Below are 22,086 nucleotides of genomic sequence, written 5' to 3'. Positions count from 1 at the left end.
TTAAAGGGATCTTGAAATCCATCTACCATATTGTATACATGCTTAATAGCCGAGTATAATTTTCCTCCAGCGAAACAAATGCTCCAGGTGATGGACGCCCACATCCAAGCTGAGGCCCAAACTCACATCACTCATACGCCACGTGCAGCACTCTGTTGCCTGTTCTCCTGTCTGTCTGCCAGTCTCTTCGGCTCTGTTTTTAATTAAAAAATGTTAATTTAAAGCTGCGAACTGCGTGGCATGGGCGCGTAAAAATGGTACGAAATAAATATGTAATAAACTTTATGCAGACTCTATATAACTCGAAATTCAGACTTTTGTTGGAATTGAATAAATTTCAGAAATTTATGCAGCTAACTACAAATCTTGATTATTTTATTCAGGCTAAGTAACCCTTGACAACATGCAAACGAATGGCTAAGCTAGACATGTAAATTCTTTTAAGTACACTCCTGGCAACATGAAATGTGTACTCAAATGCATTCATTTGCCAATGATTTGCTTGAAAGCAGATCATTTATCAATTGTAAGCACTTGCATGCAAACAAGGGCACCAAGTACTCGATACTCCCAAAAGTATGCTATGAAAAATTGCACCGAAAATGATAAAATGCACGGAGAAATGGAAATGAAATGAAAATCAAAGGCAGCGCCAATCGAGAGTGGAAACCACAGGCGGGAAAAGAGATACAGGGACATGAAGTGGCATTGTTTGGGTGCAAGTGCAAGTCCTTTTGTGTGCCAGTGAGTGAGTATCTGTGAGCAGCAAATCAAATTAAGCTATCAGATAACCGTGTAAACTCTGCCAAGCAAGTGCAGTTTGCAGCTGGCAGAGTCGGAAATTTTGCCTTGATATTTGGCACAAACGCAGGACACACATAGCTCACATATATCAATGAATGGCAGTATGAAAGGAAATGACTGCAAAAAATAGAGGCAGCCTGAAAAAACAGACCAAAAGCGGCAAAGCAATCAGCGAATCTGTGTGTGTGTGTGTGTGTGAGGCTCTATGTATCCGTGTCCGCTTGTGTGTGAGCGTGCAGCATATCTGGCATGGCAAATCGATAGAACTGCGTTAAGCCAAAGCCAACAAATGCGGTTTGATAGTTGGTCTATTTCCACTGCTCGCCATTTGCACCACCGCATTTCTGGTTGATTTCTCCAATTGTTGTACTCAAATTGCCTCTGGCATAGCGAAAAGCAGTCTGAATGGCATGGTTCGGCCTAAACATTAAATATTTACTAAGAGCTACATTAAAAATTAATTAAATTAACAGTATAGAAAATACGATAAAGAAATTACCTCGGCGCTAAATAAAATTTTATTCGATTTATAATAATATTTTGATTTATTTGCTTTGTCAAATATTTATATTTTCAAAGGAATTATAGCTGTGTTTAACTTGCAAATGCCCGCAATAATAATCCTTATGCCAGATGGAAATACCATTTTCATTCATAGTGTGAAGTGTGCTCAAGATCATAATCTTGAAAGTGTAGAATTATGTCAGTAGCCAGCTGCACTCAAAGTGATGTCATAAACGTGTACAAAATATGTTTTCTTTTGCAAACTGAAGAAGTAAGCTTCTCCTGCAGATGGAGGGGGAAAATATGTGAGCTCAGCATAATGCATTTATGCAACCCAAAGCTTCTCTGAGAGTCCTTTTTATTTTTCGCCTGCCACAATGACACCCATACAGGTGCATTTGGTGGTCGTTTTGCTGCCTTGATTGCAAAAGTGTCAAAGGTTGCGTATTACTTTTTTTTTTTTTATTTGGTCGCCGAAGGCTGCGCGAAATGCGTTTATCCAAAACGGGAAATGTCACAAAATGGCTGGCATAAAGGGAAAATTGAGAGAATTGCAAAAAGCGTCCGTCAAGGTTGAGGGCTGTGTGAAAAATCGCCTTAAAGTGCACAACAAGGAATCGGGGGTGCGGATACAATGTAAGGGGAATTTAAGGACAATGGGGCCAGGCAACTTAATGTCAACAGCAGGCAGTTAATGATACTCATCATTATCGGGGACCCAGACCCAGAGCCAGAGCCAAACCCAGACCCAGAGATCCAGAACGGCTTCTTATCGCACACAGAGTAGCACATTCATTAAAGCACGCGCACGTATACGCCCCGTTGGCCCGCCCTCGCAGCCAGATTACGTATACGCCCGAGTGTTTGTCAGCAGGCGGATCGGAGCAGGAGGTCCCAATGCTTAGTGACAAAAATATCGGAGCAGCCTTGGCTGAATATGAACGTGTATGTACGTGAATGTGGGTGTCTGTTTTGATGTGGGTGTGTGTGGGTGGGTGTGTGTGTGGGTGTGTCGGGGCGTGCACTTAAATCTGTTCTTGTTTCAAGTGCGCACGGAGCACGTTTTAGCAACGGCTTCGGTTCATTTTAAGTGACGCTTACACGGCACGATATCACGGCCCCCTTTTCGCATTTTGCCTCCCCCGTGGCATTGCATAACTTGTTGCTTTAGTTTGCGCTTAACTTTGCTCTCAATGAATTTTATAGTTGCGCCTGCCATCCAGCCAACCAGCCAACATCCTGGCCACGCTCGTCCTTGCTTATATAAAGTCCTGTCTGTATCCGCCTGCCTGTTGCTGCTCCTGTCTCTTCTCGGGCCGTTGTGTGCATTTGGCTCTTAAATATTTAACAAGCGCAATTATTGAGTTCACTATGCCGAAAGCTTGGTTTGAATTAATTTCGAATGTTATGCAAAAATACTCGGCAACTTGGCAACTTTTCAGGATAAATGGCCGATTGGGATCCGCCTTCAAGCTTTCGTTGCCATTTCAGAGAAACAAAAAAGTAAGACAACTTTACTGGTTTCGGATTTGCTGAAGCAAACTTAATTATGGTTTGGCAAACTGTTTTTAATGAGTTTTTCGCAGAAATTCTGGGAGAACGGAAAAAGCGTTGTGTGTATTCTTCGCATAAAGCTTTATATGAGCAGACACCTGGAAACTGGGAAATTCTTTTTAAATCATTTCCAAAATAAACAATTCGAATAGGCGAAGCATGAGAATAATTAGCAGATTATATTTTTTCGCGAAAAAAATAATTAAGCATTTTTTATTTGAGTTGTACGTTTTTAAACGCAAACTTTTTAAGTACGATTTGTTATTATGTTTGTGATGGTTTACATAAAATTTTTTTTAGTATTTAACTTTCATTCATATTTCATTTTTCAATTCATTGCATTTATGATTATCATTTTATTCATGGTCAAATCACTCAATTAAACAATTATTTGTATTTGTGTTATATATTTTCGGAGGATGGTGAGATATTAACGTTATTCGATATTTTTCTATTCCCGCAGTTGTTGGTCAATTTAACACCCAGTTAAACTGAGCCAATGAAATCCCTTTTTGGGCGCCCACGCTTTTTATCAAATTGCCACGACCGCCGTGTGACCCATGCCCCAACTGACCTCCGACATCAATTTTTACACGTGCTGTCAATCAGTAGCCCCACCTCTGACCAGTTGGCGTTCGCGCGTAACCTCAAAAGCCGCCCCATTGCACGCCCACTGCCCTTTGACCTCCACCTCCACCTCGAATGGAAAACCCAGCTGTCAGCGAGCATTTCCCTCTGATTTTGTGGGCTGCGAACGTCGGGTGCTAGGTGAGATCCCAGTGCCAGGCTAACTCCCAATGCCAGTGGCCACAATACCATAGGGTATTGAAGAAAGAGCAGGGTATATTAGGTCCTTCGATGTCTTAAATAATTTGATTGTGCCGGTAAAATACATACATAGCTTACATCAGCAACAATATTTAAAGGAATTTTCTTGAATTGATTAAACAATTTTGGAATTGGTCACTATATATTTAAAATCAAGAAAATGGAGGATACCACAATGTGCTGCACGGTACTTCGCCGCCTAGTTGTCGACCCTAATTTTATTTTCCCCTTTTTGGTGGCTGCAATGCACCAGCAACGTGCCAATTAATCATATTAATTTGTTGCCATTCGCTTGTAAATTTCTCGTATCGATTTTCAGCCGCTCAGCCGCCCCGAAATGAGCCCCAAAATTTATGCAAATTTATGCTGGCTAGGATCCGGCGAGTCCTTGGGCCAAAAAAAAAAAAAAGAACCAAATTCAATGGGAGCCCGAACCGAAAACGGCCCGCAGCCAACTGAGCAAACATAATTGTAACTATTTTATGGCCAGCTCGCCAAAAATTATGTTAAGCACGGGGCAGTAAAAACAGGCAGCAACGAGCCACAAACAAAATAACAACATCATCATTAACATCGGAGGCAGGAACAACCACAAGAACAACAACAACGAGATGAAGAGCAAGCACAATGGTGGCATTTTAAAAATCTAATTAGCTGCTTCAATGGCGAAATTTAATTAAATAAGTTTGTGCAACTGCCGTCGATGCTGTAAAGTTAATTAAAAAAAGAAGAACTGTTGACACATCCACACATGCAGGATGTGCGGTGTAAACAAGCGAAAGCGAAGGATGAAATTGGAAAAGTGGAAAAGCACCTTGGGAAATATTCCAGCCACTTAACCAAGTTGAGCCAAAGTTCTCAGAGTGCCGATGGGCAAAGTTATGAGTACTTGACTTGGCTGCTAAATTGATTTGGATTATCAAAGACAAATTGGCTAGAAAGCGATGATTTATTTATTCACGAGTGGGCGCACACTTAACTATCAATAAAACACACCTTGTACCATCGATCCTGCCTTTATATTTACGCGGATATTTATAGATTTTCATAGCCACAATTCATATCTCTAGTTGTGACAAGCTTCTTCGCCTATAAATTTCCATCGGAGCCATTAATGAAGTTTTATTCACAGACTAAGTCAAACAAACAACTTTTTATGCACTTGAGTTAGTGTTAACTATTTGAAGTATATATTTTCTTGAATAATTTCGCTCCTTTCTTGGCAAGGACATGAAATCATACATTTGCATAACCAAAAGCTGACTAAATTGCAACTTTATTTAAGTCTGCTTGGTGGGAAGGACTGGCAACCAGGATGTGCTAGACAGAATCCGTGCGACTTGGTTTTTCAGACTTATGGGTGGCAGGACAAAAGCTACATGCGTTGTCCTTAAACGAATTAGGTAGAGCTTATGCAGGAACTCCCAGTAGTAACTACTTAACTGAGCAAAAAACCCGGGCTGTCATTAACTCTCCGATTTTATGCGAGCTTATGTGTGTGTGTGTGCTTGTGTTTTTGTGTTCATCCTTGATTCCTGCTCCTGTTCGTCCTGTTCTGCGTCTCTCTTTTTGTGCTGCTGCTTACTTATTAATGAGTACTCTCTCTGCCATCACTGCCCCCCGCTCCCAAAACCCCGCCACATTTGCACATTGCGCCAGGATGTCCTGCTCCACGTGGAGCTGCCAGGACGCCTACGTTGCTATCTGAGCGCCTGGCTGGCAATTCCATGCGCTTCTCACATACAAACAATCAGGAATGCGGAGGGGCACACGAATAGCATACACACACACACAAACACGCACGCACACACTGCACCACACAATTACAGACGGCGTTTTGAAAGGACGAGCTGGAAAAGCTTGCGTCTGAATTGAGAAAAAAACATAAAAGGACAGGTCTGAAATAAGGAATCGAAGTAAGACATATCCTTTAAATAATATAGAATAAACAGCTTATTATAAAAGTTTAATTTTTAACAAAGTATTTAGCTTTGCTACTATAAGATTTCAATTTATATACATATTTTTGTATATTTAGGATTACGTTAACCAGGGTATTCAAAAACTTACGACAATATCTCGCTTTTTATTTAGTTTCACTTTTCGCCAGGCCCTTTTTGCCGCTCATTTTCCACAGAAATTTTCAAATGTGCAACTGTTGAGTATTTATTAGTGTGCCCCATAAGCATGAATGGTTTTGTCTGTGTGTGTGTGTGTATTTGTGTGTGAGGGCAGGGGTCGGGGGTCAGGGTGCTCTTATGGGGATATGTTTCGGGTCTGGAGGGTACAGAGGGGTCTAGTACGGCGGACTCGTGTGGCTCCCCAGGGGATTTGTGCTTGAATACCATTATAGCGAATATATTCAAGTGCGCAGTGGAAAGTTCGGGCCAAACTAATCAAGAACCTATAAATAGGAGCCCATTTCCATGAATTCAGGTGTTTTCTGGCATTTCATGAACTCGGCGTACTGGAGATCTCAATCAGCTTTTTATGTTTATGTTTTTCGCCAGTTGGCGAGTAAATTAAATATTCAATCGCTCGATCTTTAAAGAGATTATAATAAATAAATTCCTGAACACTTGGAATATATGTTTTCTTAGCATGCTTACTCATGGTGACTGTGCTAATACAACAAACATTAATTAGCTCATCCATAGCCTAGGCAATTAAATTAAGCAACGAAACTTTATTGTGACTTTACTGTACTGTGGCCAAGTCATTGTAGAATTTTGCAAATTGGTTTTGGTTAGCTATTGCTTGATTGCTGCTCCAAACCAGTTACCAGTGATCTAACTGCAGTTTCTCATAGAGCAAAACCAGTTTCATATTTTGACCTACCTATGTAAGTCGCTAAAAGTTGGCTGAGCTGATAATTCTGCTGCACTAACACTGGCAGCGCAGTCGACGTCATGGCTGCTCTAATCTAATCTACGTTAATAGCGTTTGTATTTATCAATATATAATATAACAAAGCAAAGAACAAACATATTGTGTTAAATATATTCCTTCAAGAAATTAAAGATATTATCATCATATGCATTCTATATACATAATATATTAAGAAATTTTAGTGAATGGTGAATGGTATTATATTGGCTGAAGGCAAACACAAAACCGAAAGCAACTTATTTGACGAGATAAACTAATTTGCGGGTGGGTGGGAATTGGGGGGCGGTTGAAGTGAACGGACGCAATGACGTCGACTGCAAGCAACAAAAACAACTACACTTTATTTAGTAGGGTATTATTTTTAGGCACGCGAGTATTGGCAATAGAGCATTATATTTCTGTTTCGGGTCCCGTTTTTCACGTAGACTCCGTGGCGCAACGGTAGCGCGTCCGACTCCAGATCGGAAGGTTGCGTGTTCAAATCACGTCGGGGTCAGTTTAGAAGTTTTTTTTTTGCAAAACATTACTTATTCCTTTTAAACTGCAAGCAAATAGTGTAGTTAATATAATTCATCACTACTAGAAAACTGATCCCTATATTATTATTTTAATTTATAAATCATCAGATGATAACTACCCACTAAACCATCTACAAATTAAGCAATTCAAGGACTTTTCTAATTTACCACGTTTTGGTTTCGTTAGCTTTGGTCCCATTACTGGGAATTCATTGCAGCTTTCTCTGTCGTATAATTCAAACCAATGTCCTCAATTACTTATCTATTTACAACTCAGTGGGCCGAAATGATCTCCTTGGTCCTCTGAGTCCCTGAATCTGTTAAGAAACCTTTTCATTTGATTTGCAAATAAATCTTTTCAATTCGCCTAAGTGACGCTTTTCAAAGCTAAAATAAGTTGATGCGCCCTATGCTTAGACTAGTTTTGTTTTTTGTCAATTAACCAGCGAAAAGTCAAAGCAGAAATCACTTAAAGTATTCAATTACAAAACGTAAAACAACATAGCTCGAAATAAAAGAGATGAAACTGCTGGGAAAATAGGGGAAAATGCTAGAGAAATGCTGGGAAAATGGGAAAATCATGGCGGAGGGTGGTCGGAGAACCAACAAAGCGAATGGAAAAGTGAAATGAAATAAAACTGCGGGACAAAATGAACGGCAGTGGCAGACAGGGACGGAAATAGTGTGCGAGGGGAGCAGCGAGTGCAGAAATAACTACAACAACAGGTGGCCCCCGCATATGTTGCCGTTTCGCTGACACCGTCCGCTAGGTGGCGTCTGCTGGCATTTACCTCCCTCAATTTATTTCGCCTGTCACTGTTTTTTCCTCCATTTCGCCCCTCACCACGTCCACGCCATTCGTCCTTGTGAATGGGCGTTGGCGTGGGCGTGGCCGGGTGCCTCTGGCCTTAGAATAAATATACACTACCCACTTGCCCCCCTCCGCAGTTTAAGCAAATAATTGTTTTTTGGCCAGCCAACCAGCCATCAAACCACCCAGCTCGCTGCTGCATTTTTTTGCAAATAAAGCCAAAGTTGTTGCCGCAGTTTAATCTTTTTTCGTCGTCGTGATTTCAACTGCTGCAGGCTGGCGGATGCAGCTGCTCCAGGAGCGCGGGGCTAATGCAAACAGGTCAGGTGAATGGCATACAGTGGGGAAGTTGAGCCGAGCTGGGGGATCCTTGAAAGCATTGCCAGCCGGAGGGTTTTCCCTGCTTGACTTGACTGCAGTATTAAAAGGGACACAATATTTTCTAGATAGACATTCCACTTGCTTACGATGAATGGGAAGTATTCAGTAGTCATTTCTTCTAAATTATTTAAAATACTTGAAACTATATGTTGCCTGAACTCATAATTTAATGAACTTCAAGTATCATAAAAATAAAGTGAGTGGTTATTTTCATAGACTGTTATATTATGACAATCAACATTATCTGATATAAACACGAGAATTTATCTCCTTTTTATTTGGCCCATTGTGCGCAGTGGAACAGCCAGTTGTTAACTCTGATTTAATGGCCACAATGCAATACCTGCCACTGCCTTTGTGTGCGTGAGTGGCTCTGTGTGTGTGTGTGTGTGCTCAACCGAACATAACTGCTCTTCTTCCCCTTCAACCCACTTTGAGTCCTCCCACCCCCTGTAGCCACCGCACCACCTCAACCTCAACCCTTTCGTATCTGTCGGGTTGGCCGTGCTCAACAGAAGTGGCTACGTGCTGTGTTTGCGGCGCTCGAGATCCATCCGGATACCTGATGCAGTCTGCTGCACTGTGCGAAAAATAGAAACAATATTCAAATAAAATATATAGTTACATTAAGTTACTAACATTAAAATTTTATGAAACACGCGACATTTGCAGTAAGTAAATTGGCTTTATTAACGAGTCAGCACGTATAAATTTTAAAAGTTTAACCTCAGATTGTAAGAAATTTCCTTTTGGTGTACAATGCCCGGCAACTACGTGATGCGGTCCTTGTTGTGGGCTTTTAATGGGTTAATGGCGCCAGCTGCCGCACCCGCCCCATTCATTTCGGCAATGTTGCAACTTGGAGTGGCGAGAGCCATTGGCATTATGATAAATACACTTTCGGGGGGCGGACGCTGCAACTTCGGGGGCGAATGGACTTCTAAATTACTTGGTGGTCCAAAGTTTCGGACGCCTCCTGTGCCTTGTGTCCTGGCCCATGGCTATTGAATCAAAGCACATTTCCGGACAGCAATTTGCTCAATTGTGGCAAAAGTTTGCCGTCGTTTGCATAAAATGCTCGTTGCATCCTCGCTGTCGTTGGGCTGCAGGACAAAAAGTTGCAGGACCACAGAAAATGTGAGCTGCCTGCTGCAGACAATGCGCAATCTGTGCCAGGCACATGTCACAAGCACACAAACACTGAGCCGGGCACGTAGCAAGTTGTACTGTGTGCACTGTACAGTGACACCCCCGCCAACACACCGACACATGCATCGACACACAAAGACAATGGCAAGGCGCAACAATGAGGCGAGCTGATGATAATGGAGATGAAGCTCCAAGAAGAATGCACAGCGAGAAAACGATGAAGTCCTAAAATAGAAACTAAGAAATATATATGGACACGGGACAATATATTCTATATCGCAAAAGGTAAATGTGCCACAAAGTGTGCAGAGTATATGTCATCCTGATTCAAAATATTGTATATTGCCATTTCCACAGTGCATTTCCAACTACTTTAACTTAATGCAGTATTGCGTTCTTTTGGTGTATAAACACAGCCGTTGCGAAACAAAAAACTTGAGGGCGCTGGGCGTTCTTGTGTGAGCGGTGGGCGGTGGCCGGTGGGCGTGGCAGGCAACTTTAATGGTGTCAGTAATTGTTAACTCAAGCGACGTTTATTTCCCGTGCATGTGTGCGTGTTTCAGTTGCATACTTTGTGGCGCTTTCATTATACTTCTTTGCTTGGCACTTTAACGCCGCTGTAAAGGATACAGATGGTACATATGCGAACAAAAACCAACAGGAAGCACAAGTCAAGTGTCAGCTTGCAGGAAAGGAGCACTGAAAAGGGCTTTCCCCCTTAAATGTCATTTGTTGTGGCGGAATGCGGTGAAGTAAATTACGTATACGCCATGTGGCGGTCGTAGTGGTCGCAAAATAAAGTGTGTCCCGCCAGGCATTTAATTGACACTTGACTTCACTGACACAAATGACACGCCATGCGGCATCTGATGGCCCTGGCAGCTGACCCAAAACCCCGCCAGCATTTGTCAATCGTGGTGTCAAAATTAAATGTCCGCTGCGGAATGCTGCCTTCGCCGAATGCCGCCAACAGGATAACAACAGTCGTTATAAATTTGTCTAGACATCGCTGTCCACTCGCATGACAGGCGACCAACAGCACACCCGCCACCCAAAGTGGCACAAAAGTCAGTCCTTAGACAGCCAGTGACATGGCTATTTGTGCGCTGTGGAGCGCGGGAGGTGTACCATTTGTGCAACTGCCACATAAAAACTGTTTTAAATTAGTTGTTAATTTAACTACTTTACCGGCTTTTGGCCAAATCCAGCTGCCAAAGTGGTTGACCATAGGAGACGCCTAATGGCGCTTTTTATGGTTTCGCTAGGATAATCATTGGCTTGGTGGACACTAAAAGGAAAGCTGTTTTATATCCTTTAGACCATATTAAAAATAGGGAAATTATAAACTGCTATAGGACTCTTTAAAGTAATGTTAATCTTTATTTCAAGGCTTAAATTTCTAGTGGACTTTAAATGAATTTACACGTACATACATTCATTTAAAATGGTATTCACTGACTGAGTGATTATCCCACGAAATAGGCATAAAAGTAATTAAATGAAGCAATTCCTCTCCCCTTGCATACTGATTCAGTTTCTCTGACTTTAATTCTGCCTAATCCTCATTGATTGCCATGGGTAAAATAGGTTTTGTGTGTGCTCATGAGATATTCTACACAGTCGAAATTCAGAATGACATTTAGATATTACTATTCAAGAATATTATGGTAAGTCTTGTCATATTTTCAATAAAGGACATCACTGATTCTATTAGCACTGACTTTTGACTACAAATTGACTACATTTGGCGAATGAGTTTGATTTATGGAGAGGCCACCAGCAAATACACACACATTTTGCCGCATTATCTGTGGTCTTCCGAGTGATTAAGCAATAAATATACAAGTTGACAGTAAATTATTAACGTCGAAAATGGAAAAGTATCTGGGGCTACGGGAGCCGCTTAGGAAACCCAACGATCTAATCGCTGGTATCCAGGCCAGGACATCTTTTACCAAGGCCAGGCACGTAATCCTGGTAAATATTTGAGCAAATATTAGAAGTAGAACAAACTCAAAACGTGACACATTTAAGAGGGCGTAGTAATCGAATTTTCCCTTTTACCCAGGACAATTCACACGCTCTGAGGGTGTGTGTGTCAAAAAAAAAGGACCTTAAGTGCATAATTTGCGCTCGAATGAGTAGCAATAACCGGAATGCAATTCAAAAGTCATTTGTAAGCCCGTGGGCGGGGTCAGAAGCGGAATTCAGGGCTCCGTCTGTCTGTTCCTGGGTTTTTGGTTTCGGTTTCTGTGTCTGCTCCTGAGTTGGGATCATAAACGTAAAACGCTTAGCGTACTAAAGACAAAGGCAGCTCACAGACGCACACACACAAACATGTGGGCGAGGGGGTGCGGCAGGGCCAGGGGTTTGGCAGAAGCAACAATGCCACCAAATGAAACAGCAAACAGAAAAGAGCAGGCGCGGGAATGGGAAAAAAACATGGCCATAACAATAAAAGCACAACAATAAGCAGTAACAACGAGGACAACATCACCGGGCTCTACTGCATGAGGTAACACACCCACACACACCCACAACACACAATACCAGTGCTGACATCCGAAAAAAAAGCCACATCAAACATTTAAAACACCTGGAGGTACCTGAATGTTTGGCTAAAATAGAATTGCATACAATGGTATTCTACCAAAACACGTTTTTAGCACAACGCATTGTTTGCCATTTTTACATTAGATACATTTTTAAAAAATGCTTTTGATTGAAATTATTATAACAATAGCAGGGAGTGAAATTTTAATTGAATTTTTAGTATTAACAGTTAATTAGTCCTGACATACCTTTTATGCGTTTAGTGCACTTTAGAAGTGGAACTTCGATTATGTCATTTGTGTCCTAGGAATCCTCTTATTTGTAGTGAGATCTGCAATTTGGTTAGAACACAATTCCCGCCATCTTCTACTCTGTCGGCTAAAAAGCCAAGCGGGCCGAACCAAACCGAAGGAGGCACCAGTACAGACGCAGGATCTGGATGAAGGAGCGGATGTGGAAGGCAGGCTCGTGGCCATGGCGCTGCCAAGTGTAGCAGATTAACGGAATGTTTGTTAAATGGCGCACGGCTGCGTTTCAGGGGCAGGAGTTCGTCGAGTGATGGCGGCAGCCAGCGGAGGTGGTGGGCAGGACTTTCTGTAGGCGCGGCTGTGGAATGCCATAATTCTCATTATTTGGGGCGACTGTGTGGCATTGTATTTTTTTTCCTTTGGAGAAGACAAAGCAGACACTAATAAGGCAGCCAGACTCACAGAAACCACTTTCCATTTGTGCTTTCTCTATTTTAAAGCCTTCACTCTCAGTTTAAGCTCCTAAAATATTGAGGTCCACAGCTTAGTGTGTGCAATTTAGCTAATTAAAAAATATATGAAATGGAGGCCAAGTTTAAGGACGGCAAAATCGAATCGAAAGAAGGCCACACATTTTTCCATTGAGTATTTTCATTTGCCTAATGCTCCTATAAGCCGCTTAGGTTGTTATATGTGGTCTCTTTCGTAAATATACATATATACTCTTAAGTTGCTCAACGAAACTTCCTGATGACAATGATGGACATTTAAGTAGGGATTTATTGGGTGTTAAGAAATCAATGGCACGAAATCAATTTCATCAATAAATCACCAGTCATTCCACTTGAACGGAGTTGAAAGGGGACTTACCCTTGTTCTTTAAGTGAATTATGTTACTTTGAAAGGAATAAATCCTAAGTCGAACGGTTCTAGCTTATCTATCAAAAATGTTCTAATATATTTCCAGTACTTTAATCATAATCGTAACTCGATTTTCGCTTCACAGGACTAAGGAATGTAAAAGTGAACAAATTGAGCAATCCAGGCTGTTCTTTTAAGCTGATTCTATTTAAACATTGGCTTCTGTATTTACGGCATACGCCTCAATGCACATGAATGATTTCATTTTTGGCTGACTGACGGTGAAGTCAAATCGAGGTGGCCCAAAATCTGACAAAGGCATTCTTGTATAAGCTTATATATTTGTACACAATTTCAATTGATTTGCCGTCAATTTCATTTGCCAAAGTAAAAATACGAGAGTCACAAAAATAAGGCAGATACACTTTTATATACGAGTATAGCGTGTGTATGTAGTACATATGCATATATAGGGTAGATTCGCCCCGGGCATGATGAATTATTATTTTCCCCTTGTGCTCTGGCCAGCTCACTCCTCTCACGCATTACGCATACGCACCGTGTACTCAAAACCAAGCCGAGACCGCCTGTCAGCATGTTTGTCCGTTGTTCGCTGTCCATTTGTCCATTTGTGTGGCCCAGCCACAATCATTCATCATGCAGCAACAACAAGGCGCAACAAGCAACACATTGTTCTTGTTGTTGGCTTGAGCCACCATTTTCCGCTCATTTTCCATCCTATCCCATAGACATCGTTCCACCCCCCAAATACGCCCACTTTGACATCGATATGGCGTTGATACACACGTTCATCGAACGGACATTGTTAATGTGTTCTACGTATATTGTTTGCCCTGCTCATTCCATCTTTTGGCCCAAGCACACCCACAAGTATTTGAACTAAGCCAAAGGCAATTATCCTTGCCTGGCAACAGGACCCATCCCCGAGTGTGCTAATCCATCAACAGGACTCCATGGGAGCTTCAACACTTTGTCTTCTTTTGGAGCAGCAGGATCTGAAGAGCATTTGTACATGCTCCATTGTGTGCCAAACGGAAGCTGCAACTTATTAGAAGTATTTAATAACTTAGAGGAACAAATTATCCCTCAAGGTCTAAGTCTCTTTTGGATAATTAAAATTTTTATTAAAAGACATTTAGCAAAGTCAAGGCTTAACACCTCTAGTTACCACACAATAAATGATACTGTTTTGGGCTGCGGCGCCCTGCAAATATAACCTGTCTTAAAGGTGCAGACCCTGTCATTCAATCCCATTTTCGCTTCCGGGTGCAAAGGTTTGTATTCAACGCAATGCTCCTCATTTTTAGCATTATTTGGTTCATTATTACACCACAAATCTGAAGCCACGGGCTGACCATTTGAAAACCAAACAAAAGAGTCCTGCTCGGCCAAGTCGGTGCCAGCAGTCCAATAAGTCGTATCCATTTCGTTATCAACAAGGTAATGATATATCAGTTTCTGTTCCTTCCGGTCTTCAAATGCCACCAAGTCAGCGTTCATTTGGCGACAAGCCTCGAACGCATCATACCAGTTTCTATCAAGCTTATTTTCAATAAAGTAATAACTATCTCCAATCTTGACGAATGGCGCTGTGGGTGTATTCAGATATGAAGCAACACCTAGTTTAAAGATACAAAAATTTACTCTTAAGAAGAAACAATTGGTAAATAGAAGTTGAAGACCAACCTTCAATAACACTAGTAGATATTTGGTAGGCCCTACACAGGGAAATTATGGCCAGAAAGGCACTGAATGCAGTTAGCTTAGTAAACATTGTTAACAACTGTTTAGATTATTATTGAACAGTGCCCTTTTATAATGATTTCTTGGTAGTACTTCAACAGATACTTTCAGTACTTTAAAAAGATAAGGCAAATGATAAGGGATTCACCTTCAACTGCTTAAGCATTTCACTATTTCAACTTACAGTATTATCGACGGCCAAACAAAGAGATTCACATTTCCGTTAAAGTTATAAGTTATAATAAATAACCTAATTCAAGATAGGAGACAAATTTCGCTGCCATTAGCGGAATTCAAATATAATTGTCCGGGAAAAGAATCCGCCAACTGTGGGGCCATTAAAAATCACTCCAAACTGCTTAGACTGCAAATTGTGTTTTACATTTTTTTGCCTTATTATTTGCACGGAAGTTGGACACGAATTATGGCCAATGTATAATAGCCATTAAAACTTTCTTGTTTGCCCGCCAACTTGGAGGATGGAAAGGCGGGAAATGGAAATGGCAGTGGCAATGGCAATGGCAATGGGAAATGGAAAATGAAAAACCAAACCGAAAAATGCCAAGGTGCATGAGCTTGAGGTGGAACACGAGAGTTAGACGAAAACTTTTGCAATAATCATTTCGCTCCCTGACTGACTGCCGCTGTCCTTGGCAGGACACAAAAGCGCTGGCAGGACACACAAAACGCTGTGTAAAACAAAAATACGAAAAATCCTGTGGAAGGAAAGAACAGCTCAGATAGAAAAATTTAACAGAGCGAAGCTCCGCAATTGCGCGACTGTCAATACAAAACGAACAATTGCTGGATGGTGTCTCCAAGGGGAGCGGCGAAGCTGGAGGACCAGGAGCTGACCAACTAGCTGCCAATGACAATGTATAATGGCAACATACTCACACCCACACACACAAAGGCAACAGGCTACAGTGTCCTTCTGAATTATTGAGCGTGCAACTTGTTGAAAATCCAAGGATACCGTCGAAAGGGGAAGCTGCGGGCAAAGGCAACTTCAGTCTTAGTTGTGTGTGTGTGGGTGTTCACCTTAATTTACTCATTTCAACAAAATGTTAAAAATTTACCAAGTTATTTGCCCACGGGAATGCCTGCCTAGCGGAAGGGTAGCCGGAAAAGCGCTGAAAACAATTAAAAAGTTTAAGGCGGTTCCCAAGAATGCGCCAAGAAATGTGGATGGATTTATGGCGTCCTAATGGGTTGAGGATGGCATTCCCAGGAGGAGAGAGGTGCTGGCGAGTGGTGAAGAATATTTCAAAGGGTGTCCTTGGAAATCAATAATGCTTTGCCATTTATTTTGTAGCACTTTCAATTTCCTTTCATCAAACAGTGAAATTCTTCGTTTTATACAAGCGGAAAACGAAAAGTAGCTGAGTGTAAACGTCTAAAGTTTTATATTGCATTATCTCAATTTAATAGAATTTCAAGAGCAATACATCTTCAAGGCTCTATTTTTACTTGATTATTTAGCTCCCACAAGTGGAGATCCGTTCACTTCATTGGCCATTTGCAACATCAGCTCACAGCTGGCTGGAATGGCAGTCACGTCGATATTGTATGACCAATTTGTTCGTGACCAGCACTTTCATGGGCAGTTAGCCACGTCCACTGGTGGAGCATAAAGCTGCCGCAGTTTGCTCGTCAAATGCGCGGAGATGTGGCAAGTAGTCGCAGAGAATGGGTCAGTGAAGTTGGCAGCTGAACAATGTACAGTGGATTTTATTCTTAAACTAAAAATATGCAAATTTACTTCTTCCAATTTATTAATTTTAACATAAATCCCGTTTTATATCTTCTGCTTGCAGAAAATGTCTTTATAGAGATGGCCAAACTTTCACGACGTGCCTCGTCGTCTGCAGCAACGCCCTCCACAGCAAGAACAGCAACTACTGCAACAACTGGCGTCACATCAGTCAATCCAAGTCATGCCACGCAGCAAGCAGACGAGCAGCAGGATCATAAGGAACAGCAACGGATCACCCGTCGTGCCGCAAGCAATAGCAATCGAGTCCAAGCAGCGGCTCTCATCGACACGAGTCCTGATGTCCTGCATGAGAATCCACCGCCATCACCGACACCGGCGGCGCTTTCGAATAGCAGCAACAGCAGTAGCAGTAACAGCAGCTATCAGAGCAACACTGCCACGCCCACAGCACCCGCCCATGCCCATGTTACGGCCACGCCCTATATGCCACTACTGCCGCCGGGCGAGCGGAATCTGACGGAGGCGGAAAACGCAGCAGAGCGGGCCAGGATACGGGAGGAGTTCTTTGCCACGTACGACGTGATGACGGGCGTCAGGATCGCCGCCACTTTGGGCGGCTTCTTCGGTCTGATGGTTTTCTTAATCGTTTGGAAGAGTCGCAGCAGCAGCAACGAGACGATGAAGGTGCTCAAGGATCCCAAAATGGCTGCCGTTGCGGCGGTGTGCATGCAGGAGGAAGAGGAGCGCGAAATCCACGACGCCATCGTGGCCACGGGCATGTCCATTTATCCGGATGAGTATGATGCAATGGTCTACCGCCGGCAGCGGATGCTCTCACTCGGCAATGTCAGCGCTCCGCCGCTGTTGAATCGTGGATATCGATGTGGTTCGATGGGTAAGTCCTTTAAAATGAAGAACAATTTCCAGAAAGTGGTTTCAACGAAGTGAAATGCCTCCATTTCAGGTGGTGTTGGTGTGGGTGTTCCAGTGGGCTATAGCTACCTGCTGGAGCCACCGCGTCGCTTCTCCTATTCCTCAATGTCCGGCGCAGGAGGTCATGTGGGTCGTCGCAAGAGTGGGTCGGAGTCGTCGCGCATCTTCAGCAACTATCCAATGGGCGGCAGCTTTGGCACGGACGACTATTTCGTGGAGACGGAGGACGAACTGGATGCGGAGGAGTACATGCAGCCAGGTGCCACGGATGAGCCAGATCACCAGCACCAGAGAACGGATTCCACGCGCAGCAAGCCGGGATTTCTGTCCGTACCGATGGCGGTGAGTGAAAGTGGAGCGGTTCAACCTCTCCGGAATGAAACCACACTGAAATGAATCCGTCTTATAACCCAACAGGGTCAGGACTCGCGGCGAAGCAGTGCCATGACCTGCTGCAGTACCGATAGCTCCTACCTGGAGCGGCGCACGTCTGCCTACATGGGTGGTTGCATGGGCAACCTGCCGCCCACGCTGCAACGGAAGCTATCGACTGCCTCGCGTACATCGAGCATCGAGAATTGGGACTACTACTACCCGGACATTCAGGTGATACAGCCAACGCCCAAGGCTTCGCCATGTCCCTCAGAGCGCAGTGTCCACGAAGGATCGGGATCGGGTTCAGTGAGCGGATCGAGGACCTCCAATCTCAGTGCATCCAATGTCAAGCGGAAGCACAGCATCGTGTCCTATGATCCACACAGTGCTCAGGCTGGCCGTAAGCAGCAGATTCACTCGATCAGCGCGGACACTGTGGACGTGTATCCGTACAACCAGGAGAGCACCGTCGACCTGGCCTTGGCTCTGCCACTTCCCAAGCCCGTGCAGTCTGCCCCGCCCACCAGTGCTCACCAGGCGTTCCACTTCTGCGACTCGCCATCCGAGGAGCTGCGTCTGGGTGTCCGGCGGAAGCTCACGCTGGTGGAGCTGCAGCGCAACGAGAGCAACAACAACAGCTTTCCGTACACGGCCAATGCAGCGGTTCCAGCCGGAGCGGCAGTCACCGCAGCTAGCTCCAGTAGTATCAGCGTGGACAGCACTCCGGTAAGTCTGGAGCGTTTAAATGGCGCGGGGAGCTGCGGAAGCGCCAGCCTGGCCACCATTTCCGTGTCCAACAAACTGCCGGCGCTGGGCAATAACAATCCGGAGAAGCGAGCGCCGCTGGCCTCACTAAGTTCCTTCAAGATCTCCTCGCTGGAGTGTCCCGACTCCGAGCTGCGCTCTCTGGACGAGGACTCGGTCTTTGGGCTGGAGAGTCCGGCGGACACGGACGATGACATGCAGCAGCTGAGCAGCGACAGCGAGGAGCAGGAGGCAGCAGCCCAGGCTGCCCAAGCACAGGCCGCCTCAATCCAAACTGGTGGGGAGACCAAGCCCAATCCCATGCTGCATGCCGTGCCAGTAAAACGAATGAGCCTCAGTGCGGTGCCCTCTGCGGGATTGACGAGCGCCGCCTTGACTAGTGGTGGTGGAGGAGCACGTCCCCGGAGACCACTGCTCCAGCGACATCGCACCATCAGCGTAACTTCCAGTGACCGAGTGGCTCTCATCAATCAGCCGCTGCAACAGTTCCACATGGGCTTGCCCATACAGTCGGAGGCGCCTCCGCTGGAAACCCACTTTGGAGCAGTGGTGAGCCAGAGTCCCCCCCGGCGGGGACCTCTGCTGCAGCAGTACAGCGATCCACAGACGACGACGACGACCACAACGACCACCACCACGGAGGAGGACACCTGCTCCACCCTGAATACTGAGCTGGGGTTGGTGGAGGCGTCTGGAGTAACTCTCGGCGGTGCGGAGTCTGCCACACACACCCAGTACAGCAGCCTCAACACGGTAATCAGCATGGGTCGGTCCACGCCCAGTCCCGTTCCCGTTTCTGTTCCTGGTCTGGCCGCCCGGATGGACAATAATGCCACCACTCAAGTCACACAGCAGCCAGCTCAACTGCCAACGAACGCTATCCGGCTGGTGCACGATCCCTGCCCCTCGTCCGTGTCCGACTCGGTGATAGCCACCCGGCAACAGAGCATCTGTGTGCCCGCCTCCCTTAAGGATCTGATCCTGCGCAAGGGATCGGGACCGGGTCCCGCTAATGTTCCCACCAGCGGTATCAGTCGGAGTGCCGCCAATCTGAGCTGCGAAGCTGGAGTCACTGCATCAACCACAACGACTGCAACGCCCGCCGTTATGCTAGAGCTTCCCCTGATCCGGCTGCCCAACGAGGACAACGAGGAGCAGCAGGAGCATCGGGCCCACTTGATACGGGACGGCGGTGGCTTGGACGGCGAAAAGCGCGATCCCAGCCTGCCCGGCACTTCCAGAAAATGGTCCAAGGAGACACTCTTCTAGCCCAGCTGGTTTCCACTGCTCCAACAAAGGCAGTTCCCTGGGCCGGGCCACTAATAAAGAGCTTAGCAACTGACTTTGTACGCATGGTGATGGGAGCTACGGTGAAAACTTCTCTAAGAAGAACATGGACTCATTCCTTCTTCAAGTACTGCGAAAGAGTTTAGAGAATGTTACTTTTGAAGTTTTCACTGTAACTCAGTTTGTCGCCTGGTCTAGCAACCAATTTCCTGGGTTGCTCGAGATCCGGAACCCGGAACTATGAAACGCGAGTATTGATGAGTATTTAGGTATAGGTAAGGAGGATTAGATTAAGCGCATTTAGTCAAAACATAAGATAGTTCGGTCTGGCACACGGAGTCACAGTACAGTAGTACATGCCTACTAATCATGCATAGACCGATCGGGAAGGTGGAAGTGGGTAATGAACAACAACGTATTCGTACTTAGAGACTGTTGTCTATTATTGTTAATAGAACTCTAAAAGTTAAGTAGTGATACTCGGATTTATTTTTCACACTTTATCTGTAAAACAAAAGTGCAGGCGTACGAATATATATATTTGTATGCGGCGCCATACTGAAGAGAAAGTTTATACATATATTTCTATAGATATATCGCCAGTCGCCACCATATATCGGTCTTTCTATCTCTATCTATAGCTCTCCCTCTTACGGAATGAAAACTCTTCTAGTGTCTTAACCAGCAGCCAAATACTTAAAGTATTGTAATTTAGAAATTTTATAGAGTGCACCGCAACTTCGCATCGAATCCAGCGATGTCGTGTTATCCTTGCAACAAAAGTACTCTGACCGAAGACCTTAAGGACCTCGAGGGGTCCGCCCGAAGATGCCTAAATGTCCTTAACGCGTAGCTAGACAAAAGGTGACGACTTTCCAGGAACATTTTCGCATTTCCCCGCTCCTGCCTGTTCGAAAATGAATTGTTGTTGGATATATAATAGAGTTGTTGTCAGAATATAAAGTTAGAAAGCGAATATAGAAAAATGACGAACATGTATGTAAACAATTTCCTAACTCATCCCACCTACGCATCTCTATTTTTCTATGAAAAGCTAAAGCCAAGGGAAGGGAAATGAATCAAATAACTCGGATTACTCAAATCAAAATACACAATTAGTGGTCGAAAGGCGAGATAATATGATAGAGCTGCATTTTGAGGTGCCCCAGCCCCCCAGAGACTTTCTAACACGCCTGAGCCTCAGCCTGAGCCTGATTTGTACCTATCCTATGCATAAGTATATATTTATATACACCACACATGTATAAATCGAGCCCTATTTGAATATTTTTTAATACTAGTAAGTATTTTGTACGACGAGATCAACTCGAAAGGCGCCTAGGAAATGGAAATGGTATATCAAAAGGAAAATCCCCCAGAAACACAAACATTTAATTGTTGGTTATATGCTGAAGAACGTAAGCGTAAATGAAAATTCGTAAATGAAAATATTGTAATTGTAGCGTTGATTTGTTTCAAATGAGCAAACATATACATATAACTAATAACGTAGATAAATATACATACCTATATTTAATGAAACCAATGAGCAAACCTAACTTGTGTAAGTCAAAGAGTAGCGGAACCAATTGTTAAACCTAAGCATAATAAATCTGTAATAAAACTGAGCTGTTGTATTAAATGAACAATAACAATGTTGAAGACAAAGTTTGGATATCGGCACCAATGCGTAGGCCATTCAATTTGTGAACTTCGAATACGAGTACTTAGTGTTTTTACTAGAAAAGACTTCTTTCCTTTTCCCGCGAATGTTTCGTTGCGATGTTTTCTTTTATACTTTTGTACTAACGCCCCCCTTTCCATAGTCCGACCTAATTTCCATAATGTTTATAAGCTCGATTGATGTCTATATGTACCTCTAGCTAAACTCAAAGCATAATTGATCAAATTGGTAAATGAAAGCAATTCGAAATTAAAACGAATATGTGTACTACTAACGCGCAAATACAAGAATTATTAATGAAAGTTTACTTTAAAGAACGGATTAAAATTTTTAAAAGTATGAGCTATTAAAGAACAAACTTAGTTAAATGTTATATATGAAAAACCAAGAAATTGATGTACATGTTAGCGATATTAATGAGAAATGTGACAAGTGAAAAATAAACCAGAAGAAAATACATA

The 22,086-nt window shown here is 43.6% G+C and overlaps 2 protein-coding genes and 1 non-coding gene across 4 annotated transcripts in view; 2 read left to right on the top strand and 1 right to left on the bottom strand.

Annotated features, from left to right (window-relative positions):
• CG15431 (uncharacterized protein) overlaps positions 1 to 22,060 on the top strand; it is a 37,291-nt gene extending 15,231 nt beyond the window's left edge. For both annotated transcript variants that reach the window (NM_134987.3, NM_001273096.1), the window contains 3 exons: positions 16,682 to 17,476; positions 17,546 to 17,856; positions 17,932 to 22,060. In NM_134987.3, coding sequence (NP_608831.1) covers positions 16,699 to 17,476; positions 17,546 to 17,856; positions 17,932 to 19,923 — 3,081 coding nt within the window. In that variant the 5' untranslated portion in view covers positions 16,682 to 16,698 and the 3' untranslated portion in view covers positions 19,924 to 22,060. The remainder of the gene's footprint in view (positions 1 to 16,681; positions 17,477 to 17,545; positions 17,857 to 17,931) is intronic.
• tRNA:Trp-CCA-2-1 (transfer RNA:Tryptophan-CCA 2-1) lies at positions 7,004 to 7,075 on the top strand. The gene has a single exon. It is a non-coding gene; the product is annotated as a tRNA-Trp (tRNA).
• Positions 14,228 to 14,897, bottom strand: CG43055 (uncharacterized protein). Its single transcript, NM_001258938.2, has 2 exons — positions 14,808 to 14,897; positions 14,228 to 14,740 (listed from the first exon to the last, which is right to left on the bottom strand). The coding sequence occupies exons 1-2, from the start codon at positions 14,893 to 14,895 to the stop codon at positions 14,286 to 14,288; spliced, it is 543 nt and encodes a 180-aa protein (NP_001245867.1). The 5' UTR covers positions 14,896 to 14,897; the 3' UTR covers positions 14,228 to 14,285.
• Positions 22,061 to 22,086: the final 26 nt, after the last annotated feature.

This window comes from Drosophila melanogaster, chromosome 2L (genome assembly GCF_000001215.4).
Source record: "Drosophila melanogaster chromosome 2L".
Classification (NCBI taxonomy): Eukaryota; Metazoa; Arthropoda; class Insecta; order Diptera; family Drosophilidae; genus Drosophila; species Drosophila melanogaster.
This window is presented reverse-complemented; position numbering and strand designations above follow the sequence as displayed.

Bases quoted from the DNA above. Each gene is read 5' to 3' on its own strand.
- CG43055 (NM_001258938.2), bottom strand. From the start codon at position 14,895: ATGTTTACTAAGCTAACTGCATTCAGTGCCTTTCTGGCCATAATTTCC. The intron at 14,741-14,807 runs GTTGGTCTTCAA...TCTTTAAACTAG, and splicing joins ATCTACTAGTGTTATTGAAG to GTGTTGCTTCATATCTGAAT.